Source organism: Siphateles boraxobius, unplaced genomic scaffold (assembly GCF_051911475.1).
Source record: "Siphateles boraxobius isolate OS27281-9 unplaced genomic scaffold, OSU_SipBor_1 12, whole genome shotgun sequence".
Taxonomy (NCBI): Eukaryota; Metazoa; Chordata; class Actinopteri; order Cypriniformes; family Leuciscidae; genus Siphateles; species Siphateles boraxobius.
This window is the reverse complement of record NW_027508722.1, coordinates 26,239,704-26,260,394: the sequence shown is the minus strand read 5'-3', so window position 1 is coordinate 26,260,394 and position 20,691 is coordinate 26,239,704. Positions and strand designations below refer to the sequence as shown.

General features: G+C 39.0%; 1 protein-coding gene across 2 annotated transcripts; it reads right to left on the bottom strand.

The window, feature by feature from the left end:
- Nucleotides 1–474: 474 nt before the first annotated feature.
- lmtk3 (lemur tyrosine kinase 3) lies at nt 475–20,434 on the bottom strand. Of its 2 annotated transcripts, none has more exons than XM_077216495.1 (16): nt 19,828–20,434; nt 17,435–17,568; nt 17,108–17,252; nt 16,933–17,003; nt 16,236–16,354; nt 13,048–13,135; nt 12,517–12,665; nt 12,301–12,385; nt 11,944–12,065; nt 11,601–11,750; nt 4,784–11,198; nt 4,530–4,693; nt 4,093–4,232; nt 3,444–3,778; nt 3,250–3,328; nt 475–1,850 (listed from the first exon to the last, which is right to left on the bottom strand). In XM_077216495.1, exons 1-16 carry the CDS (start codon nt 19,913–19,915, stop codon nt 1,723–1,725), a joined length of 8,412 nt encoding a protein of 2,803 aa, XP_077072610.1. In that variant the 5' UTR covers nt 19,916–20,434; the 3' UTR covers nt 475–1,722. The 2 variants fall into 2 exon arrangements, with proteins under 2 accessions (XP_077072610.1, XP_077072619.1); XM_077216504.1 differs by having other exon boundaries at nt 13,048–13,142; nt 16,243–16,354; nt 19,828–20,058.
- Nucleotides 20,435–20,691: the final 257 nt, after the last annotated feature.

Here is a 20,691-nt window from a genome sequence, read left to right as displayed (position 1 = left end):
ATGGAATTCAGTTTCTGTAAACTAAGAAACTGAGAAAATAGAATGAGATCATTTTCTTGTCTGTGACATTCTGTAGTAGAAATTGTCAAGAGGATTTTTCTAGAGTGGCATACTTTTTTTAGTAATGTTTTTCTCCTTTTTTTGTAATGGGATAAAATCATAGGGTAACAGTTGCATGCAAAATGTGTGAGAGATCTATACAATATTTCATGTGCATGATAGTTACAAAATAATTGAACTACTTTTCCTACTAATTTTATGCTAGATAATAGTGTATAAACATATCTAATAGGCCACACAACAAGACACAGGATTTTTGCATCATGGGATAGCATACAGTATTGTGAAATGTGCCAATGAGTTGACATTTCATGATACTAATCGTTATTTTAATGCCAGTTTTAGTTCTATTATAGAAAATGCATAATTCTAATATTATATTAAAAGTTAGTAAAGCAATATTTTACACAGATATTATAAGACAGAACAATTTATTGTCATCAAACAGTTCAATAAATGTTTCACAGTTTCCATGTTATTTTCACTCCCTCAGCTTCATACAGAATAATATGAAACCTCTAAATGAAACAGATGCTGAACGTGATGTTATGATCTGGATTACCTCAGACATATGAATAAATGATAAGACTGAAAACTAAAAATGAGTGAATAAATAAGTAAATTAATAGTCATGTAAATGCTGATTTCTCTTTTTTCATGCCAAGCAATAATTACTGCTTCAAAAATGAATAAAGGAAAAGCTAATGTCAAATACATTATTAGAAAATAACACCTGCAGAGAGACACATCATAGGACAACTAGATACAGACTGACATCTAGAAATAGCTAAATTAGAGAAAACATTTCAGTGTTTATACCTATGCAAAGATATATGTTTGTTGAGGCGGTTATTAAATGCCATAAATCCAAAATAATTTGATACAAAGTAAATATCCAGTTTACTTAAACTTATAAAGTGAATTAGGCTAACAGACAAACATATATTTAAATAAAAAACAAATGCAGAATAAATAAACAAACAAGTAAACAAATTAGATGCAGAAATAAATAACATCTGCAATAAAAAATACAGTATAAAACAACAGTTAGGTGCAGTTTTATTTTTTCGTGCATTCTAAGAATACATTCAAAATAAATGTTTTTAAAATGAGTTTGTATTCTGTTGCAATTTAATTTTTAATTTGTACAAATGCTAAATGAGAACTGCACTGCTGTGCTTTGGAGAGACAATACCCCCCTCAACCACAAACTACAAGAATGCCTGACTGCAATGAGAACAAATTTACAATGTCAATATTTCTAAGCACACAAATAGACAGGTACTGGTCAGAGAAAGTGCGCCCCCTTCATTTAAGGGGAATAAAATACAAACGTACTTCAAGAAGCCATGAAAATAGAACAGTTAAGCTGGTACATAATAAGACTCCCATTGCATAGCCGAAAAGTTCATGTCAGATTTTACAGAGCTCCAAGGTTTTTGGCTGTTTTGGAAGGTACTTTCAATTTGTGGATTTACCACTCCAGCTGCTGCAGTGAGTAAAACCTGGACTGCCTCCAGCCTTTTGAAACGGGAGCCCTTCTTTTTCTCGCAGTTAAAAAAATAACCTCCAGGAGTCGTCATAGTTACCGATGACAACGAGGCCACTCATTCACTCCAGGGGGGGTTCATTTTGTCCAGGTGTTTAGGGAACAGTCATCTGTCACACTAAATGTGGGTCATCGGCAGGGCTTACTGTAAACCTTGATGATGAGCCAGAAGTGACTCCAGTTGGAGATCTTGACTTTACTACATGGTCTTTACTTTTCGATGCCTTGTGGCTGCCGGATCCTGGAAAAAAAGAAAGAAAGAAAGAAAACAATCTGAAAAAATGTGATCTGAGAAGTGTAATAGGTGTACTCAGAAGATTTTTATAAAAGATAGATATGTTTATTAGGAATATTAACTGCAGCTAATATGAATTGTGCTAGAGCCTCGCAGTAGGTAGTTCATCTCAACTTTAAGTCAAGTCAAGTCATCCTCATTTATATAGCGCTTTTAACAATGTAGATTGTTTCAAAGCAGCTTTACAGAGATAAACATATAATTTAAGGTAACAGAGATTGGTTTGGTTTTATAGTGGCTCTTGAAAAAAAATTTTTCCAGCTAAAGTTAGTTTTGATTGATTCACTTCCGTCTAAATGATCATTTGTTATTAAATTAGGGGCCGCTAAGACGACACCGTTCTCTCTAAACAGACTTTAAATGTGAACCTGTGATAGACGCTGATGGCGTTCACATGCGCATTAAGAATTGATTCTATAGTTAAACGGTAGAGATGCAAACAGAGTCTGGAATGAGCAAAAAGCATTGCTGGTTTAATTTTTTTATATAAAAATCCATGTTTGTGATACTGATATTATCAAATGATCCATGAATTTTACTCTTTTCACACAATCAGAAGTTTTACATTTGCTTTACGCAAATCAGGCCCAAATTATCATATCTTATGCTGAATAGACCATTTGGGGGCAGATGTCACAATTACGTCACTGCAGCTGTGCACGAATTGTGGTGGCAGAAAAACAGTGGTAACAAAGGAAGGAAAACGGGCGAAATCCACAGAATAAGAGAAAAATGTCTTGTTGTGCCTTTGGATGTCAGAATCGGAATACAAAAAAAGATGGTCTTCATTAAACGGACAGACCAGACTGATGGAACCTGCGCTATTATTTACAGTATTATTTAAAGCATGAATATGATGTTAACACTAGATCTACATAATATTCGCATATGCAGTTCATGGGGGGCATGATTGTATTAGCCCTACAGTTACAGCATAAAATAATATTTAAACCTATAACATTTTAAAGAGATTACATTTATATACCTTAACATTTTTCTTGCAATTGCGAGTTTACATCTCACAATTTGGACTTTATAACTTGCAATTGCAAATTTATATCACAACTCTGACAAAAAAAGTCAGAATTGAGTGATATAAACACAATTCTGAGGAAAAGGCAGATTATTAAGTTTATATCTCACAATTCTGATTTTACTTCTCAGAATTGTGAGATATTAACTTGGAATAGTGAGAAAAAATGTCAGAATTGTGAAAAAGTTTGTTCTACTCTTTTATTCCATGGCTTTCATAGACTCCTGCTACAGAACTGTCATTTTTTCCACCGCCCATAAAACACATCATTGCTGTTTGCAAACTCCCAAATGGTCTACTCTTTACACTTACCAAAACCATCAGTGCTGGGGGGCTTTCCGTGGGGAGATGAACTAGTAGATCCAGAGCTAAGTTCATTGGTTGGAGTTTCCTGGCATGAAGAGTTTTAAGATACAGAATAGTAACAAAACACACAATGTTTAACAATGTGAAACCTTGTCATTGAAGGTACTTGATGCTTTTCTGTATAAATACCCTTGACATACCTGATCGAAAAGATAGACTGTTACATCATCAAAAAATGACACATTCCTCCCACGGTCACGGTTCTCTTTATCCACGGGTTCCTTTGGCGATTTCAGCAAACTACGTAAACCCACTCTCTTGTCAACATCTGTTTCTGTGACAACAATGACACGCCTTGGAGACTCATCTTCCTGTTCCTCTTCTTCATCTTCATCTGGATCGCTACCTGCTGATGCAGTCCTTCTCCTGCCCCCTCTATGCTCCCCCCCTTCCCAGAATCCTCCTTTGGTATTCGGTGAGAGAGGAAGAGAGAGAGAAAGTGGAGGGAGGGATAAGGAGAGACGGGCCAGCTTAGCTGGAACAGGGGTTGATGGTACAGTGGAGAGGGAAAGATGAAAGATAAATATCAAAGATGGTAGTATCTATCTATCTATCTATCTATCTATCTATCTATATATATATATATATATATATATGTGTATATTCACCCAAATCATCCAATCGTTTACATTCCGAAATCAACTTTAATACATTGCTTTTTCTTGAATTGTTTGGTTTTCAGTTTTGGTTCATTTAACATTAAAAAATTATGTTTATTTAAAATTGTAAACAGCATAAAATGCAAAAAACGAAATTAACATATTTTTGAGTGCTTCCAGTTCATAGTACCTTTCATTGCTTGATTTGCAGCAGGTAGAGAGGAAGTAACCTCAGGCTGTTCAAGCACAGTCTTCTGTTCTTCTGTCTGTGTTTCAGCAGATTCACTTACAGACACTGAGGGAGAGGAGGGTGGGGTCTCCTCTTTGCTGCTAAGATAGATAATTTACGATGAATTTAATTTACCTCGTTTAACCAAGAAAGCATTCAAAAGCATTCAGTTAATAATAATTCTAAAGCAAAGACTGTGGTTACATTAAAAGCCACGATGAGACTTATGCCATGAGGAGATTAAAACTAAGGTCAAATTCTCTAAATTTTACATTGATTAAATACAGAATTTTTATAAATGTTATTTCCAGACAGTGAAAATTGCATTAAAATAGTGTTCTCTGCTCAATTCATCCCTCATTTATTTTTTATTAGTGTTTCTGTATCAATAACCACACCTCTCATTGTCCTGGAAATCTTCCCTTGAAACACTTTCTTCAGAGGACGAAGTGGTAGAGGCTCCCCAAGGGTGTAGTATTACGCTGTCACTAACCGTAGAACCCCACAAGACATTGGTTTGAACATTTTCACTAAGAGAGTACTGAAGTCTCTCCTCACAAACCTAAAAAAAATGATTGGACAAAGACAAAAGGTTTCAGAAATAGCAGAGCATAAATAGAGTACAGTTAATTTTAGTGTCATTTTTACTCACCTGCATCATCAGTCCATTTTTTGTCTGCATTTTTGAGAGTGACCTCTGCCCTTTGGAACCATCTGTAGAATGGATAGAGAGAGGCGTTGGCATATGCTGCCCTGTTCCCTTCTCCACTGATTGCAGAGTTTCTCCTGGGAAATTTGGAGAAATGTTTTCATATTGCTCTGTGTGTTGCAAGACAGCCATGGTACTTTTCGATATCCCATCAACTTCCTCTTTTAGCTCTACTCTTGTCTTCCCCTCTGAATCTGCTGAGTCATCCTGGTTTATTATACATCCAGCATCACTTGTTCTTTGCTCTGGATTTCTCTTTAAAGATTCAAGCAGATCTAAGTTTCCTAAAAACAGATCTCCAAGGGTTTCTTCATCCCCAGAAATGCAGCACAGCTGCTCTAGTTTTTCAAAATCCTCCAGAGGCTCCTCATCCAAGTCCTTCCACTCAGAGATCAACAACTCTGGGATGGAGTTCAGAGAACACTGGGAGATAGGTGGATGGGCCGCTTTCTGGGACATGCCATTTCTGTCGTCCTCCTGTAAAGCATTTGATTCTGGGTGAATGTGGTTTTCTTTCATGAGCGACATGTGCAGTTTTTGTCCCAGGTTGGCAGTGATACCTTTGCTTTGAGTGGTTGTACTAGTTGCAAGTTCTTCAAGAGACTGAACTAAACAGTTAGCATCCTCAGAACATCCCAATGGCTCCTCATGTCCTTTGGTAGATATTTGATTTGTGGAACAGAACAGACTTGAACTTGTCTTGATTTCTATGTGGTGTACTGTATTTGGGAAACTACTTGGACCTTGACACTTACCAACTCCTGCATATGGAGAAGCAGCACATTCAGAAAGCTCCATTGAAATCAGTGCAGGGGCTGAACACTGAACGTTGCTACTGTGGATCTTACACGGCTCTGGATCAGTGCTAATGGTGAGACTTGGGAAAGATGGAGAATCTGATCTTTCTTTTTCAAAAGATACATCACTGATCGTGGCAGAACAGTGATTACTGTCAACATCATGTCTACTGGTTTCTATACTGTGACACTCTGGATACACTGAAATAATGTGAGAATTATCAGCCAACTCCATTGTGCAGGTCTGATGATCTTCAAGGGCTGCAATCAACATTTTGCTTGCTTCAGTCTCGGGCGCCCATGAAGCTTCGGTTTGGTCTCTTGGTACATTGTTCTTGTTACTAGAAAGAGATTCTTTGTGGTACTGCAGAAGTTCCAACTCATTGGTTGGAGCATTTGTAATAGAAAATGAGGGACACTGAGTCGTACAACCTCTTACACCTACCATGTTTTCATGACTGTCAAACTCTTTATTTTCTTCATCACTAAACAATTCTCCTCCCACATAATTTTGTAAACACTTCTCAGAATTCTGAGTATCAATCACCATTTCAATAGGTTTGTGTGGTACAGGGGCCTCCAGCTCTGGGTTCTCCAGATTCTCAACTTCCATCTTTATATTTCTAGTGTAGTGTTCTGGTGATCCATTTTCCATGTCTGGATTTTCTAAGTTCTCCTCTTGCTGAAAGTCCAGCCTTTCTAAAGGTATTTGCTGAGGTGAAATAGTTCCTTTTGCTTGTCCAGAAAGGATCAGCCTCTCAGGTGGTGGATAATCAGCCTGTCCTACCTTCTCATCATTAAATGCATCTTCACATATTCTCTGAGCAGAGGGATGAGACTCACTATCTGCAAGCTCATCATTTGCTTCAGATTCCCAGAATTCATGACTAATCATTAAGTGTTCCTCCTCTGCCCACCCCTTGTCCCCAAAACTCGGGAAGAGCTCTGATCCGAGCTCTACTTCTGGTGTCTGAGCTTCGGCTGCAGCCCACTGGTCATTTTCGACAGGCCAAAGGTGAAGTTCTCCCTGCTGAAATGTCTGGCAGTTGAATTCCCCTCTCACTGTCTCCACCGTACCATAATCTTCCTCAAGGGCGCTCCACAACTCCTTCTCCTTTAGTTCAAGACCCATTGATGCACCTCTGCTGAATTTATCAGAACATTTATTTTTTGAGAGCTCCATATTACTGACTTCTTCATCTGCAGCATTTTGAGAGGATTCCTTGATAGTAAAACAGAGTTCCCCTACAGCTAGCTGACTTTCAGACCTCTCCTTTGCCTGCTCATCCTCACTCTCCTCTGAATACGAGAGGTTTCTCAAGCCTAGTTCATTCGCATCTGTGTCTTGGATATCAAGCTCACTCCTTTCCCCTCCTGTATGTCCTTCAGGGTTTGTCTCAGACCAGATGAACTGGGTCAGGTCGCATTTGGTTTCATCATTGCTGAGCTTTATGTTTATCTCAGGGCTGCTGATGCCTTTAGAATAATCAGAATGTAAGCTGTAAAACCGTGATAACCTAGATTTACTATTGTCTGATGACTGTTCACCAATTGGGAAATCAGGTGACTTACAACGTGCCTCTTTACACTTAGCTGTTTGCAAATATGAACAATCTTCAATGAGTTCTTCTTGACAAACTGGTCCAGAAATGGGTTTTTGAGGCTCTGAGACTATATGGGCAAGCAGTGTGAGATCAATAGCACCTGAATCATGGAGCATTATTTCTTTTGAAAATGTGTGAGAAATGACCAGCTCACTATTTTTAACTAGAGATGAGTTTTGGAAGTTAAGGGAGCTGTTGCTAAATGGGACTCCTTTATTTGGCTCATCCTCTCCATTGGAGAACAACTTGGCAATAGACTCAGCATTGTATTCGCTCTGTGAATCTACTGAGATGACAACACCTTGTATGAGACCCTTCTCTATATCAGATGAATCATTTGAAACCCACAATTCTTGTATGTCCTGCTTTATCTTCACTTCCTTTTCAAAATGCTCCAGTAGTCTTTCATCCTCAATCTTTTCCTCAATTCCCATCAATATTCCTCGCTCTCCAGCTCTAACGCCACCAGAACGAGAAGGGCCAAGTAAATCTGTGCCTCTTCTGCCTAAACCCTCTCCACCATCCAAGTCGCTGTCTGAGAAGTAGGCCGAATCCCGATGTGGTGTTTCAGTTCCAAGGGCCCTCCATCCATTGCTTCCTCCACCCAAGCAGGAGTCTCCAGGTGTGAGGCAGTCCAGTGAACTAGAGGTCGAAGGTGACAAGACAGAATCTGAAGGGGTCATGGTGGACAATGACTGATCAGAGTTGGGTTCATGCACCATAGGCGAGTGAAAAGCATCTGTGGTTGATTCATTCAAACAGAGTGAATTGTCACTTGGAAGTATTTTCTCATTTGCTATTTCTGTGTCTTTGTCATGGTGCATGGTCCTTGAATTGGGTTTCTTGTCAGTTAAAATCATTTGTTCAAGGGATTTAGAGGATGTCTCAATTTCTAAGTTCTGTCTGTTGTCAGTGGGGGAGTGTTGACTCACACCTGAACTGTATTCCCTTGCCTTTGTAGAGCTTGTGCCTCCTGTTGAATTTTTGTTTTGTGAAAGATCATGAGAGTTTGATTCTTTTTGCATCTGGTTTGGATGTTCTGACAGTTCCTCATTTTGTGCATCTTCTTCAAATGTTACATTTGATGCCATGACATCGATGCCTGGTGAAACACTGTAATCATTTTTCTGAATTTGCTCTTTTGTCTGAACAATCATGCCCTTTAAATCATTTTGATCTACACTTCTAATCTGCATATCATCAGTGATTTGATTTTTGTCACAACTTTGCGAACCATTAACATTGTGTATATTCCTGGTTTCTACTGGACCTTGACTTAAATGGTCATGCTGATTCTGAGACTCTTTTGAATCTTGTTTCTCTTTTATTACAGAAGATATCTGCTCCAATAGAGGCCCATTTTTAGGCATTACTTCTGAGGAAGGAAAATCAATAAGGAAACTCTTCTCTATCTGTATTTCAGGTGTAAAGCAACTAGCTGGAGTTAATTTCTGACATGATTCAAGATTTTGTAACTCAGATGCAATTTGAAGTACTGGAATTTCTGGGCGCATGGCAACTTTTATTTCACTCCTTTTTGCCCGCTTGGTGACTTGAGCATAAATTGCTTCTTTTGTGCCACCTGGTGGTTTTCCTGCTCTTGCTCTTTCTGACTCAAACTGTATTGTCTGAGAAGATTCTGGGTCGATGCATATTGACTCATACTCAGGAGATAACGGAGCAGGTGATACACTCTCCTCCTTTTTACGTTGCCTTGTAATGATTTCAGTTAGAAATGTTTCAGCAGACTGAATCTCCTTTAAAAATTCCTCTCTTGTCATTTCCCCTGTCTTCGGCTCAGGTTCAACGCTCTCATTGGATATTTCAGAGAGCAGGGAATGAGACTTATTCATCCCTGATGGGAAAGCATCCTCAGCTTCTGCATATGTTGGCAAATTTGAGTGATGTGCAAAAGGATGAGGTGTAGTTCCAAATCTTGAAACAGGGGTGCCACCTTCACCATCATATGCATCCTCACAATCCGACACAGATGTCTCAATCTCTGTAAGGAATAAATCTCTGTTTTTGGCGCTGCCTTTATATCCAGGCAGGAAGTCTTTGTCTGAGGCCCAAGCTTGCGAGGATGAGTCAAGTTCTGTGACAAGAGACTGGGATCGCCGCATTCCTTTGTCTTTCTTTCCATCGCTTTCTCGTGCCCATGAGCTTTCTCCATCCTTCATGTCCACAGAGTCATTGGAGATCTCGGTCAGAAACAAATGTATGGGAGATTTCCTAGCGGCTGCAACTCGCTCTCGTTGCATGACTGCATCTTCCCTCCATAAGGCAGGGAGGATGGTGGCGAGACGGGATTGGGTTCGCTTCATCCCCCTTGAGAAAAGCTCGGTTGTAGCTGGGTCTGGTTTATCAGCCACGTTGGTGTGCTGAATGGTTGTGCCACTGGAGGGTCTGTGTGGTGACATGAAAGCTGAATCATCATCATCATCCTCATCATTGTCGTCTTCATCATCGTCATCCTTTGAGGACTCTGGACTACAGGATGATATTCTTTCAATTTTTGGAATTGTGGATTGGGATCGAGTCATTCTGGAGTAGGGATCATTGTCTGTAATGTACTTATATGGACCATCTCTTGAATTATACAAAGACTGAGATCGTGTCATGCCTCTGTCAGCATACTCTTTTTCGTCAGTATGGTCACAGCTTAGTTGGTCTCTTTGTAAGTGCATTGCATTGTATCTGGAATGCATTTCCAATGAGTAATTTTGACCTTTTTGGAGTCTATGGTGGGGAGGAAGAGGTGGAGGACAGGTTTGAGGTTGGAGGAACAGGGACTGACAACCAGAAGATGGTGGAATGGAAGGAGAGTGTGATGGAGATGGGGGCAGTGTCTGGTGAGTGCGATTTAAGCCCAAATGGTCAAAGTTGGCTTTCGACAGTGAACTCATTAGTAAAGAATCAGAGGTCTCAATTTTGCCTGTTGGGTACGAGGATCCAGGGTAGACATCTAACCCATATGTTCTCACGTATCCTAGTGGAGGAGCAGGCAGGGGACGTGAGTGTAGATGGCTGCCAGAGGACATGGACAGTGAACGAGGTTTAGTTGGAAGAATGGGAGCTTGAGGACCAAAGAACTTTTGGGTTGTTTCTCCAATGTCTATAACAGCATAATCTGTCACTCGGTTACAGCTCTCCTTACTAAACTCAACCAAGCCAGTGTTTGGAACCAAAACCTTTACCTCACTAGATCGGACAGTCTGAGAGGTTCCTCTTGTAAAGCCATCTTGCTGCCTGAAAGATGGTCTGTCTTTTCCAGTATTCCCTGTTTGAAGCTCTACTAGCTCCAGATCTCCAGGACACACTGAATTTGTTCTTGACGAGCACCCATTTCCTAGACTAGGGGATTTATCCTGGGGAGTATGCTCTTCCAGACGAATGTAATACTCGCTGGCCAGGGAAGGGCTGCGGGCGCTGATCACAGGGACGACAGTGGGTGTGTCCAAGGTTTGCCTGTGGCCAGAATTGGGTGTTGGTATTGGTTGAGGTGGAGGAAGGGGTTTGTAGCCTCTCCTGCCATGGGCCTTTTCCCAGAAGTATTCAAAGTTTAAGCCTTTGCTGGTCTCTGTTACAGTAAGGATGTCGTCAAGCTCAGATGTAGGAGTGATCATATTGTCCACAGGGTCCAAAAGAGGGAAGGAGTTTCCGTTTCCTCTGTGGCAACCATCCTCCCTCCCGTACTCCCGCTCCCTCAGAAGTTTGTGTGCGGCTGACTGGAAAGCTGGGGGTCGGAGCGCATCCCATCGTCTTTCAAATGATTCGTCACTCTCTCCTCTCCTTCTTTGTCCACTGTCTTCCTCATAATCCTCCTCGTCCTCATCCCTTATAGAACTCTTCTGGCTTCCCTGTTCTGCAGCGAGGAGTGAGGAGAGGAGGAGAAATACTTCGCTGACTGTTGGCCGCTGGGATGAAGGTAACCAGCATGACTGCATGACCTCGTACCTAATGAAACATGCAAAAATATAGTTTATATATTAGTATGTCAAATATTGTATAATACACATTCGACTTTCTTTAGATTACAAATCCTGTTTTAAACAAGCATTTTTGTCTCATTTTATTGTTAAAATAAAAGAACAAGATAGAAGACAAAGAACAAGAAAGTCACAAGAACAAGACTCTTAAATAAGATAAACAAGATATATTGACTTGAGAAGCAACACTATCAGCAACACTATAAGACAAAATACACTCAAGATACATTAGTTTTAAGGACTTTTGAACATTTTTAATGGAAAAGAGTCATTTTTGCATGAATGAAACATTATTAAACATTTTGTAGGTGAATTCCAAATCTAAGTGCAGATATAATTCCATCTAATTAAAGCCATTAAAAATACTGACCAATAGTCTGCATGTGCGAGTTTGAGGCGAGGTTGAGCCAGAGTGATCTGTCGTTCCCTTATCACAAAGGTAAGAACCTCTTCATCGCTCAGGTGTCTGTGTGGCTGAGCCCCAAATTCAAACAGCTCCCATATCACAACACCCAGAGACCTGTCAGTTTTCATTTGAATGAAGAATGTCAACATGAATAGTATTGTATGTATAATCAAAATCCCTAAAATTGTGTTTTTTTTATAATTAAAAATATGTAATTCCATTATTTAATTTTTTCTTCTTTTGTGCAATTATTTGATTCCTTCATTTAAATACCATTAGAAATACATTTGTCCATAATTTTTCATACCACACATTGCTGGTTTTGGTTTGATCGGTGACAATCAGATTCCCACGAAACTCCTCCAGAAGTTCAGGGGCAATCCAGCGGAGAGGTATCCACAGTTTTTCTGGGGTTAGATAGTAATCCTCCTATTTGTGTTAAATATGGATAGCAACATTACCTAAGTTTCAAAAAAGAGGCTAAGTTGCCCTAAAACCATTATGCAGCTAAATGCTGAAATGAAGCACTATAAAATACTTTTCTGAATACTGACAAATCATCTTCTATTGTGAACAGAAAAAAAACCTAAGACATTAATTGATTGAGGGCCTGATCTATAAAGTCTCTTTGAAGTGCAATGCAGTTTAGTAATTGTTTAAATACCTTATATTGATTGTGTGAGAGGCCATAGTCTCCTATTCGAACAGTAAGATCTGAAGTGAGGAGGCAGTTCCTCAGTGCCAAATCACTGGAGAAAAACAGACAAATAGACAAATGTGTCAAAAAATGTTTTACCTTTCTCCAATTTCACAAATGCGGTGTCAATGTCAGTCACATGTTCCTGAACACTTTTAGGGTTAGAGATTTAATCAATCTAACCTGTGAATGTAATTGTTTTCATGGAGATGCAAGAGACCTGAGGTGATCTCATATGCCATTCGTTGTAAGTTCAAGAGGTCTCTGTTTAACAGGTCAGGTGTCATCCCATCAGACTTCCTCTGAGCTCTTAAATACCTCTTCAGGTCACCCTGTAGATACAGACACAAAAAAAATGAACATCATTATTTGATAAAAAATTTTCAATACAGAAAATAGGATCAAATTCTTTGTCCTCTAAAATGTCTTATTAAAAGTGCTAAGACAATTTATGATTACATAACGCATTGGTATATTTCAATTTATTTTAGTCTTTTGAATGCACAGTTTATGACACGTGCAGAATTAATTAAATAAAATTCATGAACTATCTAATCCAATCCATCATAAATCCATTCTTATGTAAATTGTTCTGTTAAACTCAATGCACCAGTGTTTCATGAACTACCGATAAGAGACAAACAAATTGTCCAAGGCGGTTATTTAATTTTTCTTTAAAATTGGTTTCAATGTCCGAGATTTGGGTTTTCTCACCAGTTGACAGAACTCCATAACCAGAAGATACGGAATGCTCTCACTGCACTGGCCCAAACACTGGAGGATACTCGGATGCTGAAGACTTCTGTAAGGTGTGTAAAACAAATCAATAAATGTTAGTTTGTGTTGTCAATATTCTTGTAAACATAAGGTGTAAATGGTGAGAGAAAGAGAGATCGCAAATGTATTTAAATGTAATTAAACTAAAACTTTGGTCTAATAAATAGATCTGTTATGTTTTGTAGCATTCCGCGGCATCTATCTATCTATCTATCTATCTATCTATCTATCTATCTATCTATCTATCTATCTATCTATCTATCTATCTATCTATCTATCTATGGATCAGTCTCTTAGTATTTGTCAGGAATGGATATTTAAAACTCTACCCCCCTTTTTTCTTATATATATATTGAGAGGAGGTATTGTGTAAGGTTATGTTATAAGCTATTATAATGCAAATATACTGGCACAAAAATAGGTAATTCACTGCTAACAGGAGCAATTTAAGTGTTAGATAAGGGGGGGGAAATAGACTCAATACAAAGCAGCAAAAATTGCCACTAATAGCATTGAAAAAAGCAGACTAACTAGGAAAAAGAACAATCACCAAAATATACCGCATTGTTCTGTATTAAAGACGAACCTGAATATAAGACGACCCCCCCCCCCCCCCTCAAGGCCTTTTGAAGACCAAATCTTGTCTTTGAAAGAAAATACTTTATTTGAAAATAATTTTTAATTAATTAATTTAATTTTTATATTGCATATTTTTCATATTTATAGTTTGCATTCTTTATTTAAAGTAAAAACTGGTAAAATGTACCAACATTCATTACATTCAGAAATAAACACTTTATGACATAGATACCATAAAAATAACCTGAAGTTCTCATTTCCAGTAGATTTCACTATGACTTATTTCTCACCTTTTTATGCACATTGACAGATGTTGGCATGTCAAAAAAACACAGGTCTTTGATCAGCATTACCAATTTAATCCAGGGGGGATATGAATGTTTTTTCCTTAGGCCGATCACATAGCGCTGAAAAGACAGCAGTTTCTCCCTGAAGTCGGACGGCAAGCGCTAATCCATTACGCAGCATCATTCTTACACCGCATCAAAGCGGCCGCTTAGAGGATATTGACAGGCAAGCGTGTCAGTAAGTAGCCGAAATAAGAGATGATGGGCCACAATGGTGGGTAAGATCAGCTTTTTGGCGATACCCAGTGCCTTCAGCTGGATGACGGCTCTGGTTATGGGCAGCCTTTCATATATTTTTTCGCCTATGTACTGACACACTTGCCTGTCAGTTTCTTCGAAGTGGCCCTTTTACCGTGATGAGCTTTTCTTTGACTGTTAGCATTGTTAAAGGGGTGCTAAAACAAATTTTTTCAAAGGCTTGATTGTGTTTGTGGGGTGCACTGTAACATGTGTTCATGCTTCGTTTTTAAAAAATTGCATTATTTTTCATATATTTTACCTTTATTCTACACTGCTCTGTCCCTCCTTGTAAAAACGGTCTGATGGTTTCCGGGTTCTATGAAGCCAGTCCCTCAAAAATACGCAATGGGCTCAGATTGGTTAGCTGGCCCAGTGTGTTGTGATTCGCTAACCGCCTAGTGCACGTTTTCCGGAAACGTCACGCCCCGTACCTTTACCGGTAGTTTGTGTTTTGGTGTATTATAAACGATGGCGTCAATAAAACCATACCAATTTGAGCCCGAATCAAACCCAGAGAATGTTAGTGAAGATGATCGAGCAAAACCTGTTCAAGAACGGCTGTTAAACGATGTTTCAGAAAGGTTTGTTTTTTGTTGTCTCATTACTTTTTAGATACGCTGTTATTTAATTGTACTAATTATTATAGTATTACAAAAAATAAGGTTCATAAACAAGAATTTCATATAATCGGTCTAACAAATTATACTACAGTCCTCAAAGGGATTTTTTTTGAGTAAAGACTGCTGATCTATAGTGATCGTTACTGACTATATGGCACCGCTACTTTTGTATTTTTAGAACGATTGTAGCCAAATATCTGTCGCCAGAACTATTAACCCAAAATGAACACTAAACATTGGCTTTACTATAGTAGCCAAATCAAACACAGAACCAGGTTTAGAATGCCTGTAGATAAACAAGCAAATAAACAATACATAAAAGCTCTAATCAAACAATAATTTACACTAATTCCAAGTTCGCTGTTGAGATTAAAAAAAGTTTGTAACGTTAGGTGTTTGTCGGATAACGTTAAGTATGAATGAACATTTAACAAACTGGTTTGCAGACCCAAACAGAGTTGTCATTTGTTTACTTCCTTGCTACAACGTACAATGAACAATACGAACTATTACAGGAAAACACATTGATGAAAAATAAATCATACTTACAGGTTGTGGCCCGTAAACAACAGCTTCTGCTCTTAATGTTGGAACTGCTCCATCGGACAAGCCGTTGTGCGAATCCTGCATTGAGCTCGCGAAGATTGTGGAAGCTTTCCTCCGTAAAATGTGCAGCACAGAGATCGAGATTTGGGTAATAATTAACCACTGATCCCTAACTCCCGCGACCCTAGGAAGGCTGAACAAAGCGGACCTGCATTCCGGATGAAAATAACAGCGTTTCGACGGCATTGTGGCCAGCCTACTACACCACAACAACTCTTCTCCAACGCAATATAAAATGGCCTCGCCCCCCTTATTTAGTATTCTCGGAGGAGGGGTTTAGGAGTTAGTGATGTTTCCTTAGAAATTGATTTCTTTAAAAGCAAATATCTTCCTTTGCTTTGAACTTTGAGTGCTGTAACTTTGCAGATGTTTATGCTCAAACAGCAACATTACACACTAACTAAAGTTAGAAAAGTGAAATCGTGTTTTACCACCCCTTTAAGACAGTCTTTTCGGCTCGCCATCTTCTAACATTAGACTCTGACACTGTTTTTCTTGGCAGCTTAATGAGAGTTGTTCGATGACTCCGCTGCGTTTATCAGTCCTGGGCAGAACATTCGTTTTACCCATATTTGGCGCTCACTATTGTTCCAGGTGTATTATTGACAAGTAAAAGTTTAGACCCCGAATATAAGACAACCCCGTTTTTTCAGATGTATTTCCAAGAAAGAAACACTGTCTTAAATTCAGAACAATACGGTAATAGCAGCCAGAGCAACCCAGTTTGTCTGACCTGTAAGGCTCGGACTCTGCCAAAAACTTTCGCTGTTCCAGAGGACTAGCACTGACCCTCAGCTCCTTCACCACAGCCTGATAGGAGCTGCAGTCACACAGCACCTCAGCCAGTATTACCTAACAGAGACAGATCAAACAGTTACAACAACAACAAATCTATTTGCTTCAAACCTGCACATTATTATCAAATGAAAGAGAGGAAAAGAAGCGAAAGAGACTAAAAAAAGCCTATGTTATGTAAATATGTGTGCAGTGAGAATATACAGACCAGGACGACCTACATGTCAAACAGACTACAAATTCAGGTCAGTGTAATTATAGATGGTCATCAAGTAAGAGAGCAGCGGAAAATAAGACCATGGCCTGAAATGTCATATTTTAAGTATTTAAAATCAGAGATATAATAATTACTTGTGTAGACTGATCCTTCACATATATTTGGAATATTACACATTGATTCAGAAGCCTCAACATTAATTCAAGTGCATATCCATACTTGAATTAATAAGAAAAACTAAATAATTACTTCCTTCCAGTTTTATGTTTACCTGAAAGGGCTACGCAAATAAAATCATAATAATTTACTTTTCAGTTTTCTTAGATACGTTAAACATCCACCATGGGTTTCCCATTATTATTAGTTACATTTCAAACTGTTCCTGACATTTAAAATATTATAATTTAAACGTGTCTACCTTCCCGAACCAGCCATTTCCAATCTCCTGCAGGTAGTTGAGAGTGTGCCTTCGGAAACGTTGAGAGTTGTCTGTGGGATACAACAGGAGTGTGTCCACAAGAGTTCATAACCTTTTCACTTAGGAACAGGTTATGGAGCAAGATGTACATATTGCCTGTAGTTAGTGGGTTTACCTGTGCCATTCAGTAAGATGGTGCAGTTCTTATCCCGCATTGGGAGAGTGTAGACCTCCGGTAGTGATGGACAGGAGGACAAACTGTCCTCAGGAACGGGGCTGGATGCCCCAGAGCATTCTTCCCCTTCTGCATTATCAAACTCCTGAAAGAGAAAAGTGGAGGTGGGAATATATATATATATATATATATATAAAAAGAAAAAAGAAAGGCAACCAACATAAAAAGAACAAGTAAATGTATGTTTCATGCTGGTTCAGTAACACCCACATTATGCAAAATTCACGTAAAACCCACATGTATAAACCCCACACTAAAGAGACTTACATTGAAACCCACGCCTCCTCTTTTGCAGCAAAGGCAGGTGAGAAGCAACAGAACAAAAGAGACCAGCCCAGAGCAGGAGATGAGAATAATCACATAAGGGGGTGGAGAGAGAAAGTCATCCCGGGACACAGAGACTGAGGAAAAAAAGGGGGTAGAGTTTTAAATATCCATCCTGACAAATACTAAGAGACTGATCCATAGATAGATAGATAGATAGATAGATAGATAGATAGATAGATAGATAGATAGATAGATAGATAGATAGATAGATAGATAGATAGATAGATAGATAGATAGATAGATAGATAGATAGATAGATAGAAGTGAAGAGAACTTGTATATTTTCCTAACAGGGAAAAATTGAAAAGGGCAGCGTTACATTCAGAACATAGCACAGGAATCCAATGAAGAGTTTTCATTGCACAAAGGGTGAAAGTACAGAGAAAAGCAGAGGAACTCAGAATAGATCACCTTCATATTGGGTTTAGGGAGGGGTTTGAGAGTTAAGGTTTAAGGGAAGCAAAGGAGAGAAACCAGAGAGTCATCATACAAGACATTCCTTGTACTCGTCACTATTGAAGAAGAAGGGAAGGTATTTGGAGTTTTGTTTGGGGGGAAGGGCCTTTTTTTTTAGGAAAGGGACTGGATCATTGAAAAAGATTCTTGTATCTGGAGGGTTGCTGGGTCAGAAGGAAAGGTGCCATACTTGATTTTGTACCTCAATTTGGCCGTTTGTTTTAGGAGAGCCATCTGTGGAGAAGAGAAGGTGGGGAGGAGGGCAAGGAGGTTAAATACCTTTGGTATTGTGATTAACCAGATGCTAAGAATTAATATCCACTAAACTAAAATAACTGTATTCTGTATAATGTATTCAACTGACTTGAAACCTCATTATTTATTCATCAATGTCAGCACACATACCATTTCTGGAGAATTTACTGTACATCTCCCTTTTACCTCATAATTAAGCAAATCACAAAATAATTTATCTCATATAATAAAATATGTTTGAATTGAAAATATTCCTAAAATAGTGAGGATAATAATGCTCTCATTTCTTAATCATTCGAAAACAGTAATGTAACTTTTAAAAGTGGTGGGCCATGGTTTTCCTAAAATAGCATTGGCACCACAAAGACATTTTTGGGCACATCAGAACTGACAGCAAGGTCTCGACTGAGGATGTTTAAAGCTGTTTAAAAAGAGTCCGAGTACTAAGCAGTCATTAGGGTCTGTTGTCTGAAAACTGCAGGTCATTTGAGGTCGTGCTCATTTTAGACACTTATACATAGATGCCATTTTCCAGGAAAAGAACAGAAACCTAAATGTCATTAAATCTTAGTTTTCATCATCTTTTCTCAATGATAAAACAGAATTATTATTGTATGATAGTATATAATATATAATTATTGTGATTATTATTATTATTATTATTATTCACAAATAAATATTAATTTGTCAGAATAATCATGTAATGTTACAGTATTCAATCAATAACTTAATAATGCCAGATATGTTTTATGGAGCCAATTGGTGTCAGAACCTTATGTTGTTAATAATTAAAATATAAAATTAAAAATAAATAAACATCCCATAAATGCATATTAAAAATACCACAAATGCAACGCTTGCAATTAACAATAGGCACACGTTCTGTATTCTAGAGTCACCCCGCGGTGTTCGTCCACTTGAACTACGAAAATATAAAGGCTAATATGCAGGTAGGTGTATGAATACATGAAGGGTGTTATTATTCATCTGGTAACCTTTTATTGTTCGAAAAAAAGTGGCCAGACGCTGACAGACAGGAACGTGTGTGCAATTCCCTTCTTAGACCATATGGTTACACATACTGCATACGAGAGCACACAAACAAACACGCGGGGCTGTTGGCAAATTTGTGTTCATTGTAGGCTACTAAAATAATGCGCGAAATAAAACACTAACACCTAGCAAATATGCAATTATGCGATCATTAGTTAAAACAAGGACAGACGATGATGCAGGAGAAAAATCGCGCTCTGTAAAATATAGGATTTACCTTAGGCCCATTGCTAACATTACATAGAGAAGAGCGGTTTTGCAGGCCCACAATGAAAAATCATAAATGCGTACCAGAATAACAGCCAGACACCTTTATTATCACCATTGCATGATGAGGGCTCAATAAATAGACGCATATGGTGCCAATATGTAACTTCTAACATATACGTCTTAGATATATAGAGACAGATATGATGGAATTATGAAATAATATTTAATGAGCCTCACCCCCAACCAGAAATGTAAAATACTCTCCTCAGACTGTCAAATTCCCCTTATTTTCATAGTGTCTCATCGCCTCCTCCCCCCTCGAGCGCATCAATAACAAGCCATCTAAACGACACGCTCACCTTCCTTCTGCGGGGCTCCCAGTGCTCTCTCCGGGTTGAAGTACGACATCAGCCCGACCAGAACAATCACCCAGCACTGTAGTGACATGGTCGCGCGGTCCACGGAACCACCATCCGAGCGATACTGTCAACGTTGCCCGCCGCGCGTCTGGATCCACGCTAATAAAGAAACGTATCCTTGTTGTGCAAGGCTGATGCTCTGTTTTAATCCGCAATTAAACACGGCGTGAACGCTCTTTTGTGTCAGCCTAATCCCGCTATCCGCATCCTCAGCAGCGCGCTGTTACTATTCCGTCCTCATCGTGTCCCAAAGGTCGAAAACGGGCAGAAAATACCAGTGAAGTCATTCTATTGGTTTTATATCCTATCCTATATACCGTTTATCAGTATAATGTAATTGGTCCAGCTATGTTTTCCTCCAAGAAGCCCCTCTACGTCAGACGCAACCGAGTTTGCGCTATTAAAATCTCTGTGGAGCTGCGCGCGCCTCGCGGCGATTTTCATTGGTAGACGTTGCCTCGCAATAGAACGATTACGCGATGCCCTTCACTCAGGTACCTGCTGCTGGCCAACAAAAGCGTTTGTTTATGAGACTGGAGAGAACGTCAACGCCCCCGTGTCGTGGCCTTGGGTATCATTGCATCAAAATCCCCCTAAATCGGACCACCTCCACGGAGCGGTGACATGATCCGTTTGGGAAGACAGGTGCACAGAGCGAGCCATTAAAATTCTCTATAGCCTTCAAGTTAATAACATGCAAATCTCTGTCTGTGTCTGGAAATTCCCAAATATTTTCAGCACAAAGATGCCTTTACATACCAATTAATGCAAATGGAATTAATCTCATCCTCCTAGCATACTTTA